At 42.4% G+C, this 26,927-nt stretch overlaps 1 protein-coding gene across 3 annotated transcripts in view; it reads left to right on the forward strand.

Annotated features, from left to right (window-relative positions):
• TBC1D8 (TBC1 domain family member 8) overlaps nt 1-26,927 on the forward strand; it is a 118,364-nt gene that overhangs the window by 43,085 nt on the left and 48,352 nt on the right. For all 3 annotated transcript variants that reach the window (XM_047852351.1, XM_047852352.1, XM_047852353.1), the window contains 3 exons: nt 17,600-17,718; nt 22,089-22,317; nt 24,985-25,225. In XM_047852351.1, the coding sequence (XP_047708307.1) occupies nt 17,600-17,718; nt 22,089-22,317; nt 24,985-25,225 (589 nt within the window). The remainder of the gene's footprint in view (nt 1-17,599; nt 17,719-22,088; nt 22,318-24,984; nt 25,226-26,927) is intronic.

A 26,927-nucleotide genomic window follows, 5' to 3' on the forward strand; every position in this document is an offset into this window, starting at 1 on the left:
TTCTGTCTGCCACCATGCTGTCCACCGTTCTTTGGCTTTGTCCTGTATTTAAATTGATCTAATGCTTTTACTCAGGTAGGGCTTTCCTAATATCGAATCTTTAATTTTGGCTCATCTCTTGATTGGCTAGATTACAGTTTTCTTACCCCAGTTATGTCTCACATTTGTAAGTATCTGTCCCTTGGCTTTGGACTTGAATGATACTTCGGCTGGGTATGATAGTCTCCAGCCATCTAGAGTATAGTGGCCATTGCTCCAGAGTCTTCCTGTATTTAAAGAGGCAATGGGAGAAATCTTAGGGTGGCCTTTTTTTTTCCTCTCCTTTTTGTCCCCTTGTGGGTGATGTGCTTTTTTGCGCCTGTAACTGTCTAACCCTTGAAGTTAAGTAGTTTAGTAACTTCCTTGGTTACTGCTTTGAGCACATTGTCAGGAACTTGATGTGCTCCTTTAGTATGTAGATTGAGGGGCACCTGGCTCAGTTGGTTAAGTGTCCAACTTGGCTCAGTTCGTGAGTTTGAGCCCTGTGTTGGGCTCTGTGCTGATAGCTCAGAGCCTAGAGCCTGCTTCAGATTCTGTGTCTCTGTCTCTCTTTTCCCCTCCCCCGCTCAAGCTCTTTCTCTCAAAAATAAAAATAAAAACATTAAAAAAATATGTAGATTGAGGGGTGCCTGGGTGGCTCAGTCGGTTAAGCATCTGACTTCAGCTCAGGTCATGATCTCACGGTCTGTGAGTTCGAACCCCGCTCTGTGCTGACAGCTCAGAGTCTGCAGCCTGCTTCAGATTCTGTGTCTCCCTCTCTTTGCCTCTCCCCAACTCATGCTCTCTCTCAAAACTAAATTAAAAACTTGAAAAAAAATTTAAAAAATATGTAGATTGATTTCTTTAATCACTTCAGGAAATTTTCTTCTGTATATGTATTTTTAAAAATGTATTTTATGTTCCATTTATTGGAATCCCTGCCTCAAAGATCCTTTATGTTGGAAAGCTATTGTCTACTTTTCATTCCTGTTTTTCTTGATTTGTCTTTTCAACTTGTATCCTCTGTGCTGTTCATAATCCTTTCCAACAAGTTCATAATTCTGTTTTCAGCCCTGGATCCCACACTTTGCTTAACTTCCTCCTCCTCTTGCTGTGTTTTTATTTATTTTTTATTTTTTTAGTGTTTATTTTTGAGAGAGAGAGAGAGAGAGAGAGCAAGCATGAATGGGAGAAGAGCAGAGAGAGAGGAAGACATAGAATCTAAAGTAGGCTCCAGGCTCTGAGCTGTCCACATACAGCCTGACACAGGGCTCTAACCCACAAACTGTGAGATCATGACCTCAGCTGAAGTCGGACGCTTAGCTGACTAAGCCACCCAGGTGCCCCTTGCGATGTTGTTTTGATCATGATTTTCTTAGGTGTCTGCTCGCCCTTTCATGTGTAATTTCATCATCTCATCTTCATGCTCTTGTTTTACTGAAGTCATGTTCTTAACTGTCTTGGACTATGAAGCATTTGTGAGAATTTCCCTTTCTTCTTTGAGGGTTCCGTGTTTTTTTTTTTTTTTTTCTAGGGCACAGTCTCTGTCTTTTGAACACTTTCTGTTCATCTGTTGATGCTCTTTTGCTGTCAGATGTTGGCTTGGTTGCTGTGCTGTTCCTCTGCATCCCTGGACATACTCATGCTTGGACATGGTTAGCTAAGACTGACACTGTTATTTGTACCAATGTTGTATGATTTTCTGACTGGTATTTAGGGGACAGAGCAGAGAGGACAGGTGTGCTGCTGGGCGGGATGTGGGATGTGAGGCTGCAGGATCCTCTGACTTTCTCCAGTTTCTTTTTGGTCTCTCTCCTCTCACTCTGCCCCAAGCCAAAGAGTTGGTCTTGCTCTGGATTTAGAGCTCTTGATGGGAACATCTGGAGTTTGGTCTCCTCACTAGGCTGGCTTCTGGGGAGTCTGTGGAGCAGGGACCCTGCTTAGATCCTGCATCTCTGTAGCCTGGGAGGTCTACAGTAGCCATCTGGGGCTCCCGGAGCACTTTCAGACCACAGTGAGTAGATGGTGGCACAGCACTCAGCCTTATGGCTGTGGCCTAATTTACTCATCCAGTCCTTTATTAGATACTTAATTGATTCTGATGTTTCAGCATTTTCAAAACTTAAATGAACATCCATACACTTAAATATTTCAGGATGCTTCTTCATCCTCAAAGTCCATTCACGTGAAATGTTGGGTGACTGCCATGTACCAGACATGTGCTTGGTGTCAGGGTTCCTTGGTGAGTGTGTGAGGGGAGTTTTCCTCCACCTGGAGTTACAGGGCCCTGGGGGATACAAAGAGCAACCTGGAAGTGGCAGGTCCAGTGGGCCCGAGGATTAGGAAGGTGAGAGGTGGCAAGGCCCTTGATGAGCAAATAGTAAGGAAGTTCTGTGTCGGGGCATGTACTTTCTAAGGCCATCTGTACATATATTTGCCAAACTGCATGCTATAAAGGTTGTAGCAGCTTACGCTTGCTTCCCCCACACCCCGTCTACCACCGGCAGTGTAGTTCCGAGCAGGTTGAATTCCTAGAACATTCTTTCTCTTGAGCCAGGATCTCAAGGATCTGCTTTTTTTAGTTTCCACTTGGCTGAGTATTTGCCTTGGACCTGACCCATGGCAGGTCTACAGATGCTTCATGTTCTTGAGCTGTATTGCCCACAGAAGGTCCCCTGTGTAAGCAGCGGTTCTTTCCAGTGCTGCTTTTCTTGGCACTAGGGAAGAGAGAACGGGGAGGGGCTTGGGCTTGTGGTATTGATTTAGATACTTAGGCCTCTTCTGGGAGTTATGTGGGCATCCTGCACTGTGATATTGACTCAACCATATTTAATATTTTATTGTGTCTTGAGCATTGAGAAAGGATCCCTGCCCAGGGTTTTAAGTCTCAGATAAAGCACAAACAAGAACTGTAGGAAGGGCCTGGGCGGCACCAGGACGTGGGCAGGGACAGGAAGAGTGGCCTGCAAGAACGATTTATATCTTCATTTGATTTCGGCTGTTTGCACGGCAGGATGGGGAGACATAGGAGAGCTTTTGAGAATAATTTTTTTTTCTATTTGCTTTTAAGCAGAGGTAGAAGAGCTAGGTAGAGAATGCCATGGGTGAGCAATATTATTTGGCAGCAGATCTGTGGATGATTGTGGTTAAAAGAGATAAGCAATAAGTTGTTACTATTTTTTAACTGACATGCCATGAATTTCAAGGCTTTATGGACTTTACTGGCCTCGCTGGATAAAAGACACATGATGAGAGTGCGACGAGCACTTGTTTAGAAGAGGGTGAGGAGGACTATGCCCTGTCTTTCAGGTTGGAGCTCAGATGCCCCCTCCAAGAGACCCCACACACACCCCCTGCCAACCGCTCCCCCCACTCTGCTGGTGGAACCCCTCCAGCACTTACCTGTGCTGTCACTCAACTTTCTTTGTTGTCTACCTCTCTAATGAAAATAAAAGTTTTCTTAGAGTCCTGCTCACTCACTAACACCTGCTCACTCACTGACACCCTCCAGTGTCCAGGGTAGATAGAGCCTGGTATTCAGCAAATAGTAGGTGTGCAAATAAGCCAAAGCAGTCAGGTAGGGACTCTGGCTTTAGGGATGAGTAAGTAGTCGGTTACTCAGAAAAGGTGATGGGTTCAGCACGTCAGTGTCCTGTATGTGAGGAGTGAGAGAGGGGGCATGAGGTCACAAACAAGACTTCTCAGCCTTTTCTGAGAAGCCATGGCAGGGAAATTCTATGGCTGGGTGAGGGCCTGGGTCAGGAGCTCTGTAATGAGCCACCAGCACCATTGACCATAGAAAAACTTGCGAAGGAGGGCTCTTGCTTTCTTTAAAAACAGAAAGAAAGAAAGAGAAGGAAAGAAAGAAGAGAAGAAAGAAGGCATTTTTTTTTTTACTGTGGTAAAACATATATAACCTAAAATTTGCCATCTTCACCATTTTTAAGTGCACAGTTCAGTGGCATTAAGTACATTCACATTGTTGTGCAACCATCTCCACTGTCCATTTCCAGAAATTCTTCATCTTCCCAAGCTGAAACTCTGTCCATTAAGCACGACCTCCCCATTCCTCTCTCCCTGCCAGCCCCCTCCCCAATACACTATACTTTCTGTCTCTGTGAGTTTGACTACTCTAGGTCCCTCATATAAGTGGAATCATACAGTATTTGTGTTTTTGTAACTGGCTTATTTCGCTTAGCATAGTGTCCTCAGGGTTCATCCATGTTGCAGCAGGTGTCAGAATTTCCTTTTTTTTTTTTTTTTTTTTTTTTTTTTATGACCGAGTAACCTTCTATTGCATGTCTACTTTCCCTTTGATATTGGATATAATGATTGGTGCATGAGTAGAAAGAAAGGACGTGGTGTGGGGAACCAGGAGAGTCAATTCCCGGAGCCAATTCCCAGACCGGGTTGGGGAGGGAGGGAAGAGTAGGGGGAGGAGATGAGAGGTCTAGGGCTCCAGCCCTGACTGAATTGACACCTAAGCATGAAGAGCTCATGGGGACCCTGGAAGAGCAAGGAGACTTTGTTGGGGTTTCTCATCTGATGTCTCAGCCTGTACTTTATCCTGCAGTTGAAAAGTCCAGGCCATGCCTGGCTGTGAGTTAGCGATTTATCATTTCGTGTTCCTGTTAGTAGGTGACTCTCTGTGCTATTGCTGTGCAAAGTTTTCACCTTTCTAGTAAGGTCTAGGCCCATGGTTTTGAGGGAAAGGGAGAGCAGGAAAATGGGGGAAAGGTAAGTAGGTAGGCATGACGATGCCATGACACATCTTACACCAGTAGAGTACAGAGATTTTCAAGCAGACCAGGGTGAGGTGCCCACCTGGGTGGGCAGAGGCATACCTGCATCTTGAGAGGGAGTAAGTGGGTAGTTTGAAAAAACTTAGTTAATATTTTCAATTTGGAAAATGAAAAACAAATACAAGACTTTGAAATTTCCAAGTTCCATTAAAGGAAGCTGTGGTAGTGTTGCTAACAAAATATGTGGCATAGGTTTTTAAAAATTGAGAATCACAGCAGTTAGGCTTTCCAGCTTAAAAAATACTTTCCTTTCACACACTTTCCTTATTTGTTCCTTTTAACAACGTATAGGTATGTATAATTGCTGACTTTGGAGAGGGAGGAAGCAAGGCCTAAGTTGCTTAGTAAGTTGCTAGGGCCACATCTTGCATCGAGTGCCTCACTGGGTAGCTCAGGCACAGGTCCTTCTAGAACGTTCTCTTCAAGTGTTCATTCTGATGTTTCTTATCTCTGCCCTTGACCGTGGCTGGCGTTTTAGTTTCTTGTATTCTGCATCACTGTTTGCTTTGTCTTTGGAGAGAGAATTTTATTACAGGAGGAAATGTTCCAGGGTGGATCAGATTAGTGTCTTGGTGAACTTGGTGCCAGGGCAGCAAAGGAAGTGCCAGCCAGATCTTTTTTCAAGAACAGAACTCACTGTGCACTTCAAGGAAAAACTGGGAGGCAGCCCTGCAGGAGGAAAGTAAGAACTTTTCTCTGGGTGCACACTCTGAGGTCACTCAATATGAGTTGTCACATTTGTTTTTAGTTGCTTGGGATTTCCTTCAATAATACTAACTGGTGTTTTCTGTGTAGGATATACACTCGGAAATGGCTGAGACATGCCATGGCTAATGCTTCTTTTCATTTGAGGAGTTTCTGTCACCAGGCTCCTACTGGTTTAAATAATTTTGCTTATGCTCAAATAATTAAACTCACCGAAGATGTTTGTCCATGAGGGATGTTGCTTATAATTATTTTTAAAAGCAAGAAAATCCTGAGTGTAACTTTTAGACTTAGTAAATTGAAGGTCAAAAGTCCTATTTAAAAACCCATGCTTTTAACCTGGGTAGACACTTGCAGACCACACTGTCTTGCGTTCTCCAGGTAGCCATGGCCCCCTGCCTCTCTTGCAACAGGCCCTGTTTCTCCCACTTGAAATAATTCTTCCCCGTGAAGTCTCTCCTTACCTAAGCCCTGATTTGTTGCTGGACATACTTCAGAATAAATATGACCTGCATTAAATCTTAGAGTTGTGAAGCTGGGTATCAGACTTCTCTCTGGCATCTCACAGATTGTCTGACATCTGCACAGAGCACGACCTGTTGGACAAAAGAAGGGGATCTTTTGTCCCCCTTGGAGGGGATCTTCGCAGACATCTGGTTTCATCTCTTCTATTTTAGTAGATGTGAGGAGACTGACCGAGGCCGATGGGTTTCAAAATAAGATGACTTTGGTGAATGGCTTTTTATTAAATGATTCCTTAATGATCAAAAACAAAGGCAGAGCTTGGGAGCAGAAGCCTCCAGACTCCCTGGGGTGCCCAGAGCTCTGCCTCTCCCTCAGGTCTTGCTGGCCTGGGTGTGTTGTCTGATTGGGGTCACCCTGGTCTCCATGCCATCGAAGCTGTCTGCAACCTGAGGGCTCACTTTAGGGCTTGCTGTTGCCCTGGCTTCTCGGACTTAACGCTGTGAACCTGATGTTTCTGAGTGGCCTGGGCGTGGGAGTGATCCTGATTGAAAAAATAAGGAAATTCAGGGAGTGTGAAGTCCTCCACCCTGTTTTCTTGCTCTGTTTTCACTTCTGATTTTACAAAATACTCTTCCTCAGGTGTGGAGGTCAGTTTATCCAAGTTGATGACTTGTTTTTGTTAAAAAGAGATTTTAAAGTGTTTCGCATTGTGAGGATTTTCAAACATACCCCAGAGGAGTGAGGACATTATAATTACATCCTCCAGGCCCATGCGTGGGGATCAGAACACAGGTGCATTCGGGTCATGGTTTTCCCCACTTTGCTTTATTTCTTATTCTCTGCCTTCTCCTCACCCCTCTGATGTGTATTTTATTTTTTTTTTAAATGTTTTTTTCAACGTTTATTTATTTTTGGGACAGAGAGAGAGACAGAGCATGAACGGGGGAGGGGCAGAGAGAGAGGGAGACACAGAATTGGAAACAGGCTCCAGGCTCTGAGCCATCAGCCCAGAGCCTGACGTGGGGCTCGAACTCACGGACCGCGAGATTGTGACCTGGCTGAAGTCGGACGCTTAATCGACTGCGCCACCCAGGCACCCCTCTGATGTGTATTTTAAAGCAAATCCTAGAAATTGATATTTCACCTCTACATATTTTAGTAGAGATCTTTGAATCTATGGCCATTTTTTTGCCCCTACAATGGCATCGTTAAACTCATGGAGTTAACTGGGACTCTGATGTCATGTGTACTCTCCATCCCAAGTCTACATGTCTGCTTAAAGAGTCTTTCATAGGTCTGGATGGTTCTAATCCACATTCAAGAAGGACCACACACTTCATTGGGTGGTTGTGTCTCTTGTCTCCTTTAGTCGGGAAACCCTCCCCCACCCTGCTTTTTTCCCCCAAGTCATTGACTTAGTGAAGAAATTGGGTCAGTTTTTACATAGAATGTCGTGTATGCTGCGCTTCTGTTTGTAGGGCTCACCTCCTTGTATGTCCCCCAGACTGGGGGGTACTTGGAAATGTTCAGTTAAATTCAGGTTTAGTGTCTTTAAATTTTATTTATTATTATTTTATTTTATTTTATTTTATTTTTTAGAGAGAAAGTGCAAGTGGAGGAGAGGGGCAGAGGGAGGGAGGGAGAGAATCTCAAGCAGGCTCCACACCCAGTTCAGAGCCGATGAGGGTCTCCATGTCACGACCATGAGATCACGACCTGAACTGAAATAGAGTTGGACTGATTAACCAACTGGGCCATCCAGATGCCCCCAACAGTTTAAAAAAAAAAGATACCTGATAGGAGGTTCCACATCTTTTATACTATGTCCTCTCAGCAGGCATGTATCTCCTGCGTGTCCTACTCTTAGTGATGCTTAGACCAGCTAATGAGTTCAGGTGCCCCTTTTCATTGCCTTCTTCCCCTTCAGCCTTTCATCTAGTGGTTTCACCTATTGTAAACACCTGCCCAATTAACTTTTTCTCTACATGTCATAAAGTGGTGATTCCTACCCCCCTAATTCAATTTGTGCTTTCACAGCCCTGAGCTTCAGCTTGACTGTGTAGAAGAACTTTAATTCCTTAACTGGGGTTACTTGTTCACCCTGAGATGTGGTACATTCAGAAAAGAGGGGAGGAGAATGCTGATGTTGGTGCTTTACTTGCCTATTAGCGTGAGGATTGGGTGCCCTGGTGATTTGCAGTGGTGACAGTGAATTGTTTCAGGTTTTTCCTTCTTCCCACCCTCTCCCTTTTTAGTATCGCTTTAAAGTTTAAAGTGCTCCTCACTCCCAATGTTTTATCATGAAAATTTTCAAAGTACAGGAAGTTGGGAGGATTGTACAGTGCACAGTAGACGCCAGGAGTTTTTATACACCCAGTGTGCATCTGTTAATTGTAGTCCTTTGTCATGCTCAGATTGTGCTTGTCAGGCTCATCTGCCCCTTGGAGCCCTTTCCTGTGGCTTCCGGCACGTGGTCCTGCTCCCAGTCACCTTTGAGTGCTTCTTTGTTTTCTGACCAGTGAGATGTTAAAGGTTCATCTTGTGCATTTTTCTGCCTCTTGTGTGGATCCGCCATTTTTCCAGTAGCCCTTGGTTCCTTTTAGTGGAGAACGGTATATAGGGGCCACAGTCTGGCGTAGACTCCTTCATTGTTACTGGGTTGCCACTGCTTCTAAGGCTTTTCCAATAAGCATGAGCTAAGAAGTGTGTGTTATGAAAAAGCAACATAAATCATGAGTTCATATTTTTAAAAAAATTTTTAGGTTTATTTATTTTATAAGAGAGAAAGAGTGTGAGCAGGGAAGGGGCTGAGGGAGAAAGGGGGAGAGGGAGAATCCCAAACAGGCTCTACACTGTCGTTGCAGACCCTGATGTGGGGTTTGAACCTACAAAATTGTGAGATCATGACCTGAGCCAAAATCAAGAGTTGGATGCTTAACCAGCTAAGCCACTCAGGCACCCCAATTATGAGTCCATATTAATTTTCTAATTCAACTGTAAAACTGCATAGTTATAACTTAGCTTTGATTTTATATTTTTCTCTTATACATTGAAAATCTTGATTTCTAACAATACATAATTTTCTGACTATCTCACATCTACATCCACATACATATTATTTCTAAATAATACCAATATTAACAAATAAGAGTGCCGAATGAAATTTAAGGTTTTGCAGCTCTGTTTGGCCTTAGAATATACTTAATTATGGATGTATAGTCAACATTGTTTAAAATACCTATTTTCTCTGTGTAATCATTTCAATAACCTGATAAGTCTATCCATTTACTTAAATTAGGGATTACTTTTTTCCTTTATTGGTTTAACCTTAAAAAAAAAAAAAGGAAAACTCTTTTATGATTCCTTAATCAAACCTATAAAATCTGTAAACAAGATATGTGTAAAGGAGCCAGGCTTTCACTGCTGTCCCCTCCCTGCCTCCTTCCCTCTGCTATTAGGAAACCTGTCTTTTTCTGACTTAGGTTTCTACTGTTTTGTTTTACAAATATACGATACATTCTCCCACCCTGTTTTTACAAAGGTCACATATACTATGTTCTGTCCCTTGCCCTTGTTCACTTAGGGACATATCCTGGAAATCATTCCATATCAGAGAGCAGAGATTATCTTCTCCTTGGTTTTGTCTTTCATTTTGTAGGAGTACCATAGTTTATTCAGCCTGTTCCCTAATGAAGGCCATTTGTGGTGTTTTCATCCCTGGCCATGGCAACGTCTCAGTGAGTAACCTGGCAAATAGTTTTGTACCTTTACTGCTGAATCATTGGGCTAGATCACCCTTTCAATCTCTCAATCCCATCTCTAGTAAATGAATATGAAGCTTTGTTTAGATATTGCTAAATTCCCCTCCCTCCCTTAGATTTGTGCATTGGAAAACATTACCATCAGCAATGGATGAAAGTACCTGCTTTCCCAGATTTCGTCATTGGATCTCTTGTCAAACCTCTGGCTTTCTGTCAGCCTCATAGGTGTTTCTGCATATTTCTCATTTGCTGTCCTTTTATTATGAGGACGTTGAGTGTTTTTCATGTTTAGGACTGTTTTCAGAAACTCCTTGTTCTTATCCTCTGCTTTTTTCTATTAGGTGGTTCTTTTCTTCCCCTTAATTTTTAGGCATTGTCTTTGTATTAGGAATATTAGTCCTTTATCTGGGAAATGAAATTACAAAAATCTTTTTCCAGTTTGTCATATCCTTTAGTGGCTTTGCATTTGATGTGTTTTACCTCCTAGAGGTTTTTTTAACGTAGTGGGATTTAGAATGCCTTTCTTTTATACTTTGTGATTTTGAGGCATGGTTAGGAAGGTTTTATTATTCCCAAGTTATACATGAATTCACTAATTTTTTTCAAGTACTTGTAAATTAACTTTTTTTAAAAATTAATACTTTTAAAGCTGTTCTTCTATGTCTTCTGGCTTGCATTGTTTCTGACAAATCTACTGTCATTCTTTGTTGCTCTATAATTATTGTCTTTTTTTCTTCATCACTGGCTTTCAGCAGTTGCAATAGATATGCATTTATGTGATTTTCTGGATGCTTTTTCTGCTTCGGGTTTGTTGAGATACTTGGATCTGTGTGTTTATAGTGTTCATCAAATTGGAAAAGAATTTTAGCTGTTTTTTCCAATATATACATATTTTTCTGTTCTCTGGCCTCTGTTCTCCGCACCCCCCCACCCCCCTGGGACTCCAATTAGTAGACTGCTTGCTGCTGTTCCACAGCTCACTGATGCTCTGTTATTTCTCTTGTTAATCCCTTTCCTTCTGCTTTTCATTTTAGTTTTTACTCACTATGTCCTAGTTCCCTACTCTTTTTTTTTCCCTGTAATGTGTAGTTTACTTTTAATCCCATTCGTGTATTTCTGATTTTAGACACTGTTTTTCCATCCCTAAAAGTTTGATTTGGTTCTTTCTCTATATCTTTCATGTGGTCTCTCACCATCCGCGTGCTTTCCTCTGCTTTTTGAATATTTGGAGTATATTTATAATGGCTGTTTCTGTCCTTGTCTACAGATTATTTTATCTATGTCCTTTCTGGTTCCATTTCTATTGATTTTTTTTTTTCCTTTGGTTAATGATCAAATTTTCTTACTCCTTTGCTTCTAATTCTGAGAAGTGTTTCTAATGGCACTAATACAAGGACATTTTAATGACTGTTTCAATTGCAAATTAAAAATATTTTACTTTCAGTGTCAGGGAGTTGGTCTTTTCACTTATTGCAAATACTTTTAGAGACTTAATATGAAGGCAGAAAAGGTCAAGGAAATTACGTAAAAGTATTTAAAACTTATTTTCTTTCTTTTTTTTCAACGTTTATTTATTTTTGGGACAGAGAGAGACAGAGCATGAACGGGGGAGGGGCAGAGAGAGGGAGAGACAGAATCGGAAACAGGCTCCAGGCTCTGAGCCATCAGCCCAGAGCCTGACGCGGGGCTCGAACTCACGGACCGCGAGATTGTGACCTGGCTGAAGTCGGACGCTTAACCGACTGTGCCACCCAGGCGCCCCTAAAACTTATTTTCTTAAGCAACATAGATGTGTATGTGTGAAAATACTGTCAGTCATAATGACGTGATGTTGATATTGGGCTTTCACAGATTTCTGTAAAGATGCTGCTTCAGGCGTGGATTAGATGTTAGAATATCCACTTGAAGAATGTGAGGTTTCTGTAAATTAAAGGCTTTGGTTCAGTCCTCTCCCCTGCTCATTTGTGACTTTTACTCAAATGCTGTTTCTGAGTTACTCTGTATACGATGTGTTAAATGAAATTGAGAAATGGTAGTGTTGCTTTTAATTAGCCCCTTTATGGTCCATATGGCTTTTAGTCCAGGCATTTGATGGTAGACATTTAGTGTTTGGACAATAGAGAAATGTACTATTTCAAAGGAACAGATCTGAGCTATGCACATGGAATTCCCATTCATTGTAAATTAGGATTTAGATGGCCACGAAAGACCCTTAATTCATTTGGGTAGTTATTAAGCAGAGAGAAACAGTTGCTTTTTAAAACTGAAGCTTGGGTCATGTTATTTATGGCTGTGTTCGTGCAGAAGCTGTAGGTATAGACAATGAGATGCTTGTTTTATTTCCTGAAAACCTCCCTGGAGGAAACCTAGGCGAATAAATACTGTGTGTGAGTTTGAAAGTGACTCAGCTCTTGGGAACTGCCCACCTAGCTCCCCAGGCTCCCATCTCCACTGTGTGTTACGATAGTGTGAGGCCTTAGGAGCCCGGAGACGTGGCCTTGAGCTTGGCTCTTCTCTGCCCTGAGTTTTCTTACCCAGAAAATAATACCACCTACCTTGTGCTATTTTTATTAAGATAAACAATGTCAAGTGTATGACATATCTACAAAATGCCTGGGAACATGCTAAGAATTCAGAAAATGTCCTGTGTCTACCACCTATGGCTGTTCTGCCTTAGAGTTGGTAATTTATAAATCATCATGGTTGTTTGATCTGTGCCTAATTGGGGCTTCTAATCCTGGATTTTAGTTTTGCATCGGCATTTATAAATCTGATTTGAGTTCTTGTGTGGGTAATGTTTACAATCCTCTGAACTTTAATTTTCTTGGGAAATAGAAGTCTTATTTTGTCTTAATAAAACAGGGTATAATTTTGCCATTTGGACTTCTGTTAAAATCCACAGTATTCCTATAAAGTGTGGTTTTAAACAGCTATATTGGCCTCCTAGGGCTGCCACAGACTGGGTGGCTTAAACACCAATATTTATTGGTTCTCAGTGCTGGAGGCTGGAGGTCCATGATCCAGGAGCTGGCAGGATTGGTTGTTCCTGAAGCCCTTCCCCTTGGCTTGCAGATGGCTGCCTTCTCCCTATATCCTCACATGGTCATTCCTGGTGTCTCCTTCTCTTCTTTTTTTTCTTTTTTTTTTTTAAAGTGGACTTTTTTTTTTAAGTTTGTTTATTTACTTGGCAGGGGGAGGGGCAGAGAGAGGAAATAAAGAATCCCAAAGCAGGCTCCATGCTGACAGCGGGGGGCTGACAATGCTGAGCTCAAACTCACGAAACCATGAGATCATGACCTGAACCGAAATCAATAGTTGGACGTTTAACCAACTGAGCCGCCCAGGTGCCCCCCTTCCTCTTCTTAAAAGGGCACTGAGTTCTCTCCAACCCAGGCGCCACCCTTATGACCTCATTTAACCTTAATGACCTCCTTCAAGTCCCTGTCTGCAAATATGGTCATTTTAGGGGGTTAGGGCTTCAGCATATGCATTTGTCTGAGGCAAGGGATACACTTCAATCCAGAACAAATCTCCTCCGTCTTGGTTTTGGAAGACCTGTAGCAGAAGCAGTGGGAATATTGCTCTGTTGTTAATTTGTAGACTTTTTATCATTCTGCCTCTTCACTGGTGACACTTTCTCATGTTCTTATTTTTCTCGTTACATTTCCTGCCACTCGTATGTCTGTGGTGTGGTGGCTTTCCAACTTTTTTTTTTTTTTTTAATGTTTACTTATCCTTGAGGGGGCAGAGGTTCCGAAGCGGGCTCTGCACTGACAGCAGAGAGCCTGATGCCGGGCTCAAACTCACAAACCGTGAAATCGTGACCTGAGCCGAAGTCAGATGCTTATTAGACTGAGCCACCTAGGTGCCCCTCCAACATTTTTTGGGCATGACTCACAGACAGAAAAATATTTATGTATGTGTGCTTACCTCTAACAAATACTTTACAATCAGTGGTTGCCCTTATAAAGTGACACGTATTCTCTTTTTCATTTTTTCAAAAGCTATTTTCTGTTGGGTTACTTTGTGTAATTTGGGAAGCCTGGCTACAGCATCGATTCAGAACTTTGGTGTGTGAGCTCTGTTAGTGACTTTCCTTTTTAGTCCTTTGGGGCCGAGGACATGCAGTTGGTTTGTACTGATTTATAGTATTTTGGAAGCCTATCATAAGACTTCCCTGCAGAGGAAATTATAGTTTGGAAAATTTCCCTGCCATTTGGCAACTTTTGTAGGAAATGGAAGACAGTAGGGTGGAAAAGTTTCATCATATTGATTGTCTTGGCCAGGAGAGACATACAGCTATGTCTTCTATTCAACAACAGGGCAGATTGTAATGAACTCTAACTGTGGCTCAGTGACAGATTTTTGTATTTTTATGTGCCTATTTTCTCTTTCAAGGTGTAGGCTTGGTTTTATTTTAGAATTATCTTTCCCTGTCATAAGCTTCTCCCCGTAGGTAGAAGAATCTTTTAAAGAATAGAGGCGTACATTTTTGATGACTTTGTCTCAATTCTTAATTCCATGTGCTACACTGTTGGGGCTTGATTATAGTTTTATTCATGGTGTCTGCGGTTATCAGTTGAGGACAACCTCCTTGTTTAGCTGTTAACAATTAACTGTGCTGGACCTGTGAACTTAATGGGATAAATGAAAACCTGTTTCATGTCATCCAGGAAGGAAGATGCATTCAGGAAATTGGAAAGACTCTTAAGTACAAACACAAAATGTTTTTTTTTTTTTTTTAAGTGTCAGGCCAGAGGAAGTAATGGACCTAAAGATTATGTAAATGTTACTTTGAAATTGATGGGTTGCTTGGGTGGCTCAGTCAGTTAAGCATCCAACTTCCGCTCAGGTCATGATCTCGTGGTTTGTGGGTTCAAGCCCCGTGTCGGGCTCTGTGCTGACAGCTCAGAGCCTGGAGCCTGCTTTGGATTCTGTGTCTCCCTCTCTCTCTGCCCCTCCCCACTCGCACTTTGTCTCTCTCGCTCTCTCTCTCAAAAATAAATAAACATTAAAAAAATTAAAAAAAAAAAAGAAATTGAAATGTAGCTTGTTAGGGGAGGGCCCCAGAGTACTTCAGGGTTGTAGAGAATGAGTTCATACCCTGCTCTTGCCTTTCATTCTATATATTTGACCTCGGAGAGGTGCTTGAGCCACCATTTCCTCATTCAGTCTTCATTACACAGCAGTGACCTAGTCCCTGGAACAGAAAGGTTGCAAAGGTGAGTCTTCTCCTTTCTCTTGTTCTTCCTCATTCTGCCAAGGTCGGTCGGTCTTTCTTTTCTTTTTCTTTCTTTCTTTCTTTCTTTCTTTCTTTCTCTCTCTCTCTCTCTCTCTCTCTCTCTCTCTCTCTCTCCCTTCCTTTCTTTCTTTCTTTCTTTCTTTCTTTCTTTCTTTCTTTCTTTCTTTCTCCAAGAAAGAAGGTCTCATACTCAAAAGATTGGTGACCAATAAAGATAATTTTTCTCATTTATTCTTTGCTTTTATTAAAAATACCCTGACCAGGGCGCCTGGGTGGCTCAGTCAGTCAAGCATCCAACTCTTGATTTCAGCTAAGGTCATGAGTTCGAGCCCCACATCAGGCTCTGTGCTGACAGTGCAGAGCCTGCTTGGGATTCTCTCTGACTCCCTTTCTCTCTGTCCCTCCCCTGCTCTCTCTCAAAAATAAATAAGCTTTAAAGAAAAATATTCTGACCAGTTGGTTTTATAATAATAGATAATAAAGGACAAAGACCTAGAAAGAGTAAACCTTAAAGAGAAGGGCAGAGGCCCAGGCATCCCCAAGGCACCTGTGCAAGTTTATTGGCTTCAGTGAAGACCCAAGGACTCTCTCGAAATGGTGTGATGTACTGTCTGCCAGCTAGGAAGACACCAGTGCTGACCCACAGATTTAGGAGATGTTTTTTGTGACTAACACCTACACGGTTGCCATTGGAGAACGCTAAATGACAGATATTGAAGCCAAAGGTGGGCAAAACTGACCTCTGCCTGAGGCGCCTCAGTACCGAATGTGAGGAACCACACAGACAGTGTGGGGCCGGAGTTCAGGTAGACAACATTTAGAAGCTTCACGAGAGTCATGCTGTGAAACGTGGGACCGCTTGGTTTGATTTTGTTTTAAAAGGATCTTTCCCCCTTGTAAGAGGATTGGAGAGCCTGAGGGGCCAGGGGTTCCCGCCACAAGGGCCCCCTGGATGGGAGGGGGATGGAGAGTGAGAGGATCCTGACCATGCCTGCCCAGAGCTGGCTGGCTCTCCTGAACCCCACCTTAAAGAGCAAGACGGGGGTGGGGGGGGACTGACGGAAGGCTGGGCAGATCACTGGTTGGTATGCCCTGGATGATGTCTCCCTCCCCCATGTTCATACATTGAAGCCTCAGCCGCCAATGTGATAGTATTTGGAGGTTGGACCTCAGGAGCTACTTAGGTTTAGAGAAGGTCCGCAGGGTGGGGTCCCCATGATGGGATTCCTTATAGGAAGAGGAAGAGAGACCAGAGCGCTCTCTCTTTTCCTTATGAAGAATTCTCTTTGATTGCTCTGATGACTCCTTCCCAAACTGTCCATTCAGAACAACAGTCCTAACACAGATGTTCTTGATACTCACTGACCCCAAGTGCACAAGTCTGGAGTGAGTTCTCTGGCATTCTATGCCTGAGGTTTTCCTAAGATCCCTACGTGCATCTATAACTCTACAGCGAGGAAGGCTGCAAACAGCATTCACAAAGTTTGGTGTCAACAAAACGCCTATCCGGCTTTTGTGAAGTGGCATGTGGCTCTTTTGACCACTGTGCCTCACACATTGGCAAGCTTATTCTGCACTGGTGTTTGGTAGCCCTTAACCTTTGAAGTTAGAGTATCTCCTGCTTCCCATTTGGGAAATCTGATCCTCTTAGCTGGGCGTTGTATCTGTTTCCGTTCTACACACACCTGATGCACATGTGCCTTTTCTGGTCCAGGACCATGCTTGCTTCAAGTCAGGGGACTTTTTGGAGCACGTGCTGTGTGCCAGGTCCTTCACTAGGAGCTGGCATGGTCACCGTATCAAGGTGCTCGTTGTCTAATGGAGAGTACTAAGAGGCTCCTTGAGAGGAAATACTAAAATAACTAAGCTTTTTGGTAACAGTGTTGCCTAATGCTTCAGTAATGGAGTGTTTTGTTTTTTTTTAATTGGCTTTGAAAGAAATTAACTTGCTATATAGGACTTGACTTTCTGTGTTTTTTAGCATGCATTCGACAACCTCTTTTTATGAATGTTCTTAAGGGATATGGTTGTGAATGATACGAAGTATAGATGCGTAAACCTGGAGATTTCCTAGGTTGTTGCTGTATTTAATGGTGCCTGTTGCAAGTGGCAACACCCTTGGGCAATCTGCAGCGCTTTCTCAAGAGGCTCTTTCCTCTGTGAACCTGGGCTGAGGTCCCTCTTGAGGGATCCCTGTTCACACAAGGTAAATAAACCATGTGAGACTGTTCAGAATTGGCCTGCTTCCTGGGGCTTGTTTCCCCCAGAATAGCTGCGTAATTATAAATGTTTCCATCCCTTGAGTGGATGTGGTAGGAAGTCCATGCATCAGTGAGGCTGGCAGGAATGTCCGCATACAATCCCAAGAGTGACCTGATTGGTCACCTGGCTCATCCATGTGGCAGTGGACAGGTGTTTGCAAATCCCAGTGCTGTGGTGAGGGAGACCGTGTCTCCAAAGGAGGGGGCCTTCCAAGTCTGCTGTGGCCCAGGATGTGAGAAACCGAAGTGTTTTAATAACAAACACAGCATTCATAACATTTGGCAAATGAGTTCATGTGCTAGGAGTTACTTTTAACCTCGGCATCTTTCTCTGTTCTAATCCAGGTGCAACATTAGAGGAAATAAACCAGCACTGGGACTGGCTGGAGCAAAATCTCCTCCATACTTTGTCGGTCTTTGATAATAAAGATGACATTGCCAGCTTTGTCAAAGGGAAGGTAAAGGTAGGTCCTTTGATTGAAATGCTTCTCCTCATTTCCCCGTCTTTCTTACAGACTTCCATATAATGTTTTGGTCATTGCAGTGTTTTTGACCAGGTTTGAAGTTTTCTCCGCTGTAACTGAACATCTTAGCTTTTAATACACAGTCAAAGGAGTTAGACTTGTCACCTGTCAAACTTTGCAGACAGTTGGGCAAAATACACCTGAAATTTAAAGATCCACACATCATTCTCAGGCCTAAGTTTTTGTTAACCTTTACAAAAGTGAAGGTCCTCTTTTGTCTCAGGAAAAAAAAAATGTTATGATTTATGTATTGGCAAAGCAAAAAATGTTATTTGACTCCTTTTTTTTTTAATTAAAAAAATTTTTTTAATGTTTATTGTTGAGAGAGAGATAGAGTGTGAGCAGGAGAGGGGTGGAGAGAGAGGGAGACACAGAATCTGAAGGAGGCTCCAGGTTCTGAGCTGTCAGCAGAGAGCCTGATGTGGGGCTTGAACCCTCAAACCAAGAGATCATGACCTGAGCTGAAGTCGGATACTTAATTGACTGAGCCACCCAGATGCCCCTGTTACTTGACTCCTTAAATTAACTGTTCCCTCCTTTTTGCAGTTGTGACAGCTTGTCACTGTATTTTGTTGGACCTGGCACTTTCCTCTTCCTCAAAGTGGGTGTTTGTTTTTGAAATATGTTAATTAAATGGAATTAAAACCAATTATATTTTGAGAAGCAAGAGAGGAATATTTTGGAAGGTATCTGTTAATATCTCCTGTAAGTTATATTTTCTATAACTGTCATTGCAATAACATGATTGGTAACCAATGTTTTAAAAGCCCTATCACGTAGGGGTGCCTGAGTGGCTTAGTGGGTTAATTGTCTAACTTTGGCTCAGGTCATGATCTCGCGGTTTGTGAGTTCGAGCGCCACATCAGGCTCTGTGCTGACAGCTCAGAGCCTGGAGCCTGCTTCAGATTCTGTGTCTCCCTCTCTCCCTGCCCCTCCCCTCCTCCACTCACACTCTGTCTCTCTCTCAAAAATAAACATTAGAAAAAACATAAATAAAAGCCCTCTCAGGCAGGGAGAGACTGTTTCTCATTCTGAGGTTATCTCTTATTAAACATTTTAACATGTTAGCCTGTAATACAGTTTTCCTCCTTGAGGGTAAAATATCCCAGACCATTGATTTTGTTTTGTTTTGTTTTGTTTTGTTTTCTCTTCAAAAGTTTGTCTTTTTAACACCCTGAGTGCTTCAGCTTTTAGTAAAGGGCATTAAAGTGAATTCCTGATTTTAAAGGGACAAAAACAGAAATATTCTTTTCCTCTGGGCATCAGGAACACTTGTGGGGCCAGGTGGAAATCAAAGGTCTCCTGAATCCAGGCAGGTATCCTTAGTGTCACCTTTGGCCTGTGCGGTTGGCAGGTGGACCCAGGCTGTGGTGGGGACATATCTAGCCCGTGGGTTACCATCGTTGCTTGGTTCAGCTGAGTAGCTTGGTTCCCTGGGTCAGCTCACACTGGGGCTTAGCTACAGAAATGCCCATTTCATGGTTATTTTTTACACTTATCTCCCTTCTCCTTAGTCTAACGTAGCTTGTGGTGGTTCTTTGATTTAAGGTTTATCCTTTTAATTTGGAGGAAGGAAATTTCATTTCTGCTACAGTGGCTTTAGGAAAGCTTCTGTAGAGGAGGAAGCAACCTTCCCTCTACTGTCCTAGGTTCTCCTCCCATGGCCTGGAGATTAAACCGACAAAAGTCAAATTAATGAGAAAACCAGTTTATCAACACGTGCAGTATGCATACACAGGGGGAAACTCAGTGATGAGAAACTCAAAAGGATAGTTAGAATGTAGGGCTTATACAGCATCTTAACAAAGAGCCATATGTTTGTAGAGAAGTGACAGGACAAAGAAGAATTTGGCTTCCAGGGGTGGCACACTGTGGGAAGGTAAATTAAATGTGTAGGGGGAAATGAAAGGAAGAGAAGGGCTATTTTTGTGAGGTTTGTTACCCTCTCAGCACTGGTCAGAGTCTAGAGTTACCCTCCTCTTCCTGGCACAGGAGAGGGAGATACCTTCACAAATGGGAATTGATATCCTTGTTTTAGACAAAAAGTGGAAGAGGGCAGAGAGCCTTTTTGGTGTCTGCTGTTTCTCAGTTGTTTTCAGAATAATTCTTATGCCAAAGAGGTGTATTTTGGGATGGTGTAGTCTGATCCCCTGCACATCAAAGCTAAAAGGCCTTAAAAAAGCAAAAACCAAACCAAAACATAAACAGTCCAAGGGAGGCTGCTGGTCTGGATCAGGGGCTGGGGATGGAGGGGTTCTTGTGGCCTGAGATGGGGTTATACCTTTGGGGCCACCGCATGTAGTGGTGGTTCTCCATTTCCTCTGGGAAGATCCAAAGGAATTAGAAACTGAGGCATTCCCACTCCTATCCTGAACAGTTGGCTACTCTCTGAAGCTTTAAAGAAATCCCTGTGGTTTGAGCTGTGCTGGTTACCAGACACTGCAATAATCCACAGAAGTCAGGAGTCTGTACAGCCACCATTGTGGCTGCCTCTGGAGCCAGTGGATCCATGACTCTTTGCTGTAGAGCCTTCCTAAAATCCCCTTCATACCTCACGGTCCAGAGCTTTACATATTAGATACACTTTTAAAAAAATGTTTATTTATTTTGAGAGTGGGGGCAGAGAGAATGGGAGAGTGGGACAATCCCAAGCACTCTCCACACTGTCAGCACTGAGCCTGATGTAGGGCTCGATCCCACAAACCAGGAGATCATGACCTGAGCTGAAATCAAGAATCAGATGCTCAACCAACTGAGCCACCCAGGTGCCCCTATATTACGTATGCTTCTTTTTTTTTTAAACTTTTTTTTTTTTTTTAAGTTTATTGATTTTGAGAGAGGGACAGAGAGAGCAAGTGAGTGGGGAAGGGACAGAGAGAGAGAATCCCAAGCAGGCTCCACACTGCCAGCATGGACCCCAACATGGGGCTCAAATTCCTCAACAGCAAGATCATGACCTGATCCAAAATGAAGAGTTGGATGATTGACTGAGCCACCCAGGTACCCCATTCATATGCCTTTAAAATTATTCATACTTCTTATAACTTTTCTATTTTATAATGTCTGGTTAAATAAAATTTGGGAAAGAAGAAAAACATAATGAAGGAAATGAAGAGCACTTGAAATTTTATCAACCTTCAGATTCATTTTAAAAATAATTCTTACTTTAATAGAAACTCTCAGGTTTTCTAAATAATTTTCTAAAATCTCTTATAAAGTCTAGGGTATGGTAGCTTTGCCCCAAAAGTGGCTTTGTCTTAAGGGACCTAGCCCTTCATGAAATACAAGAACGTGGGGAATCAGAATTCTGATCTTGTCAGCGAGTTGTCACCCCTCAGGAACAGGCCACAAGCTTATGTTCTAGACACTTCTATAGCCTTACCCCAGACTTAGAAAGGATCCTTGCCGTTACTTGTTGTTGGCAAAGCTGTTGTACATTTAGATGTTTTCTTTTCTGTCTTGCCTCTTTGTGCACCTGAGTGCTTTGGAGGTGTTTACAACCTTGGCCAACATAACTCCTTTTCTACCTTAGAAGACTGTAGAATATTTAGTGGTAGTGAAAGGTGTCAGATGTCACACAGATAGGCACCTGTTGGCTTTGTACTAAAATTTTTGAATCTAAGGAGGAAGACATTCATTAGCTTTTTTTTTAATGTGTAGTTTTGAGAGAGGGAGAGACAGAGACAGAGTGTGAGCAGGGAAGGGGCAGAGAGAGAGGGAGACACAGCATCTGAAGCAGGCTCCAGGCTCTGAGCTGGCAGCACAGAGCCGGATGTGGGGCTCGAACTCACACGCTGTAAGATCATGACCTGAGCTGAAGTCAGATGTTTAACCGACTGAGCCACCCAGGCGCCCCAACATTCATTAGCCTTTTAAAAACAACTGACTTATAACTCAAACTTGGGTGGTTCGTTAAAGTTGATGCACTGAGTTCATGCTGGAGCCAATAATTTGATCATCCTGTCCCTGTAGGTAGAACAGGGAGGTATAAAGTAGTAATTTGTTAGAAAACTCAGGCTTAGAAGTCAGTGATTTGTCCAAAGCCTCAGGGCTGGTAAGTGGCCAAGTGAGAGACTTGTTCTTGGGTTTTCTACCTCCCAGCTCATTCCCCTCCCCCCCACCCCCCTGAGTGTGGCCATGTTTCTGGGTGGTGGACAGTGTGATGAACTTCTCTCCTCCACCCTGCATGTCTGTTGTTGAGCAGTGCAGACTCCTTAGGTGCCTGTGCTCAGCTGTCCCTTCCTGCTTCTGCCTGTCCCTCCCCTCGTCCCTTACACTGACGAGGGTACCTGTATCTTTCTGTGTGGCAGGCTCTGATTGCTGAGGAGACAAGTAGCAGGCTTGCTGAGCAGGAAGAAGAGCCGGAGAAGTTCCGAGAGGCCTTGGTAAAGTTCGAAGCCAGGTTCAACTTCCCGGAGGCGGAGAAGCTGGTCACCTATTACTCCTGCTGCTGCTGGAAGGGCAGGGTTCCCCGCCAAGGCTGGCTGTACCTCAGCATCAACCACCTCTGCTTCTACTCCTTCTTCCTGGGCAAGGAACGTAAGTGAGGCATTTGGAGCGATTTGGGCGTTCACAGATGAAGTTGACCCTCGGGATGCTTGTGCTGTCCTGAGACAAGATGAAGAGTTAGAGAACAAAAGATTTAAATGAGTAGTTGAGATGATAATAAGTGATACTTGATTAACTTCCAAATGACTTGTGCAGACAATTATATTGATATATACTGCTACCCTTAAGGGGCTTTGATTTTGTGAGAATTCATTTTTTCTATTGCCTTAAACATTTCTGTGTAGCTCACTTCATATAGCTCCTGAAGGTTTTTTACTTTATCTTATTCTGAAAACACGTTGTTAAAACTGATGGCCCCAGTACTTCTAAAGGAGTGGAACATGTTATTTCTTAAGATGAACGGGGGCCGGTTGGGGGGGGTGGGGAGCATGTAAAAAATTCCCAGCCCTGGGGAGACTGGGTGGCTCAGTTGGTTAAGCCTCTGACTTTGGCTCTGGTCATGATCTCATGGTTTGTGAGTTCAAGCCCCACATCGGATTCTGTGCTGACAGCTCAGAGCCTGGAGCTACTTTGGATTCTGTGTCTCCCTCTCTCTCTGCCCCTCACCCACTAGCACTTTGTCTCTCTCTCAAAAATAAATAAAAACATTTAAAAAAAATTAAAAATTCCCAGCCCTGAAGGTTATGACTGCTCCCAGAAGAGTAAGTAGCAGGATATACAGTTGTTCCTTGGAACGGGAAGGAATTCTTCACCTGGGTCCACTTGACATTCAGGTAGTAATTAACTTTTTGCACATTTATCCACTGACCATTGCCGTGCTAGATGATGGAATTACCAGGTAAGAAAAGAAAAGCCACAAGTGTCAATTGTATATTGAATTTTAAAAAAGTCATTCCCACTGAAACTTCTTTTGGAACCAAATACTGTTTCAAGCACCCATGCAGGATAGAAGCTGTGTGTATATAAACTGAGTGTGTGTGTATATATGTGTGTGTGTGTGTGTGTGTGTGTGTGTGTGTGTGTGTGTGTGTGTTTATATACAGAATTTTTTTTTCTTCCTGCATTTAAGTTTACATTTCAAGTTTAACCGGTGGGAAGGGCTCCTCTTGAATTTTGCTGAACCAGCTTCCTGCACAGGGTCATCACTTCTCTTTCTCACGCTGCCAGCCTCAGTTCTGATGCTCCAGTACATACACTCTGCGTACATAGCCTTTCCCCACCCTCGTGTACTCTGACCTAATCTTGATGATCCTTATTCTTGTAATTTCTAAAATACTTCTCAAAAAATTTTTTAAATTTTATTTAGAGAGAGAACATGAGAAGGGGAGAGGAACAGAAGGAGAGAGAGAGAGAGAGAGAGAGAGAGAGAGAGAGAGAGAGAGACAGAGGGAGAAAATCTTAAGCAGGCTCCACACACAGTGCAGAGCCCAACTTGGGCCCATGACCCTGGGATGATCGTGACCTGAGCCAAAATCAAGATTCCAGTGCTCAACCGACAGAGCCACCCAGGCGCCCCTTGAAATGCTTCTCAAAATTAATTTCTTTCTCTTCCCCGTTCTTGTGCCTGTTTGGAAATTCCTGTTCACCCCTCAAAATCAGTTCAGATTTTATCACCTCCAGGGACTTTCCCAAAACCATGTTTGTGTTTCTGTTTGATTTTGTCAAATTAGTGGTTGCTTATTTTACATGTCTGTTTTCTCTATTTGAGCTTTTTTCTAAGTGCAGGGCTTTCACAGGGTAGATGCTTAATGAAGTGAAAGTTGATGATTATAGAGTGTCTATGTGTGTTTGTGTAAGAGACTTATGTGAAAGCAACTAGAAGTAGCTGAAGCAGTTTCTTCTCAAGCCTGAGAAGATCTGTGGCCTTTTAAGTTATTGAAGCACTGAAAACATTATTGCAGAATAAGCAGAAAGAAATGTTAGAAATAGAAACACTTAATGATCCCCTCCTTGATTTGAAAAAGAAAACGAGTTATCTTCTGATGCTGATCGATCATGGTCACTAAGCCAAATTTTGTTAGGGTAAGTTTGGAAAAAAAAAAAGAAATGATTTCTATATTTGATAACATTTATCATTTCAAGTTGTTGCATTGTCCCTTCTCCATTTGCATTAGCAAGCTAGCCTGGCTACCCACTGTATTGGAAACATTTCCCAGAATAGAGTACTTGTTTATAAAATGTACTGTTTGTACTGTATTACTTTAAAAAGAATTCCATAAAAATTTGTACTGTGTCTCCTAAGACTCTGTCATTTGACACAGTCTAAATGTTAAGCCTGTTTCTGTATCCGAGATCATGAATAATCCTCTTTTGCACTTCTTTTTTTTCCATAGCTTACACCATGAATGCTGCCTTTGAAACCAGAAATTATGTAGATTGAGAAACTTTTGCATATTTTTCAAATATTTAAGTTTAAATATTTTTGAAGTTTTCATGTTTTCAGAATAGTGTCCCCTCTATGTGTGCAGTAGCCAGCAACTTAGAAAATTTTACTTAAATCTTTAAGAAAACCATTAAACATGAATTGGGTTCTGACACACAGCTGTCAACCAGTTTTGTGCTTCCTCTTTACTGCTCTGGTTTAAAAGGTGTTTGCATTTCAGCTTAAGGAAAGCCTTGGACTCTTGTTTGTTGATACACTTAAGTATGGCTCAAATGTTAGGTTAAAATCTGTATTTGCCTTTTTTTCCCTTCTAGTTAAACTTATAGTCCCTTGGGTTGATATCCAGAAATTAGAAAGAACGTCCAACGTCTTTCTGACGGACACCATCCGAATCACCACACAGAATAAGGAGCGTGATTTCTCCATGTTCCTGAACCTTGATGAGGTGTTCAAGATCATGGAGCAGCTGGCCGATGTGACACTCCGAAGGCTGCTGGACAATGAGGTCTTTGACCTGGACCCAGACCTGCAGGAGCCAAGCCAGATCACCAAGAGGTAAGAGCTTCTGTTTTCAGTTGTTTCTCACCTGGGGGACTGTGGCTTCATTTACATGGGCTTTGTTAGTCTTAGTTGTACTAGATTTAAGTTTCCCTTTGGCAAAATGCAGATTTTCCTATGTTGTTAATCATGATTGTGACATAATAATTGGCTGAGATTGTTAATTTTTTTTTTTTTTTTTTTTTTATGCAGTAGTCTTTGATTTCTGGATCCAATTCTGCTTTTTTTTTCCCTGATATTTTGAAACTGATTTTTATAAAAAACTACTTCTGGGCAATGTAATATGAATAGCTTCATAGAATTCCATTCAACACTGTGTTTTATCAGTGAACATTAAGAAATGTTATATTTCCATATGAAATCGCTTTGTAGAAATAAGTGTTCAGGACAATGAGATTTATTTTGTTACTGGTTTGTCATTAGAAATGTGCGTTAGGGGCGCCTAAGTGGCTCAGTTGGTTGAGCGTCCGACTTCGGCTCAGGTCATGATCTCACAGCTCGTGAGTTCGAGTCCCGGGTCAGGCTTTGTGCTGACAGCTCGGAGCCTGGAGCCTGCTTCAGATTCTGTGCCTCCCTCTCTCTCTGCCCCAACCCACTTTCATTCTGTCTCTGTCTCTCTCAAAAATAAATAAACATTTAAAAAAAAAAACACACAAAAAAAACCCCAAAGAAATGTGCCTTAGTAATACTGTAAGGTAGCATTCTTTATTATTGGTTTGCCCCAAATTGATGCTAGTTATGGAGATGTCTGAGACAGTTGCTTGAATTATTAGTCACTTTATTTATTTATTCATTTATTTATTATTTGTTTATTTATTTATTTATTTATTGAGAGAGAGAGAGAGAGAGAGAGAGAGAGAGGGAAGGAGGGCGGGTGGGTGGGCATGCAAGTGGGGGAGAGAAGCAGAGGGAAAGGGAGAGAGAGAATCCCAAGCAGAGTCTATATCCAGCATGGACCCCGACATGGGGCTCAATCTCTCACAACTGTGAGATCATGACTTGAGCTGAAACTGAGAGTCGGACACTCAACTGACTAAGCCACCCAGGTGCCCCTGAATTATTAGTCTTTTAAAGAAGTTCAGCTTTATTATCTAAAATTTAAACAGTGGTGTTCGAGCTTGACTGTGATTTCTGACTTGGTGGGTCAGACCAGGTAACTGCAGAGTTGATACCAAGATACCCTTTGAGGAATAAGCCTTCTGTCAAATGCTGTCCTGGATGGATATATTTGATATCATTATAGAATCACCACTGCTATTTGAATACTATTAGTCATTAAACAAGTTTTTTTTTTACATGATACAATACACATAACCTAAAATTTGTTGCCTTAATACCACTGAACCGTATGCTTGAAAAATGGTTAAGTATATTCACATTGTTATGCAGCCATCCCCACCATCCAACCCTGGGACTCTTCATCTTGCAAAACTGCAACTTCGTCCCCATTAAGCAATAACTCCCCATTCCCTCCTCCCCCAACCTCTGGCAGCCACCGTTCTACTTTCTGTCTCTGAGTTTGACTTCTTGTGGTTCCTCATATAAGTAGGCTCCTACAGTGTTTGTTTTTCTGTGACTGGCTTTAGGTGTAATTCCTTAAGGTTCATCCATGTTGTAGCCTGTGTCAGAATTATTTTCCTTTCTAAGGCTAGGTAATACTCCATTGTATGTATATACCACATTTTGTTTGTCCATTCAT

This window comes from Prionailurus viverrinus, chromosome A3 (genome assembly GCF_022837055.1).
Source record: "Prionailurus viverrinus isolate Anna chromosome A3, UM_Priviv_1.0, whole genome shotgun sequence".
NCBI classification, from domain to species: Eukaryota; Metazoa; Chordata; class Mammalia; order Carnivora; family Felidae; genus Prionailurus; species Prionailurus viverrinus.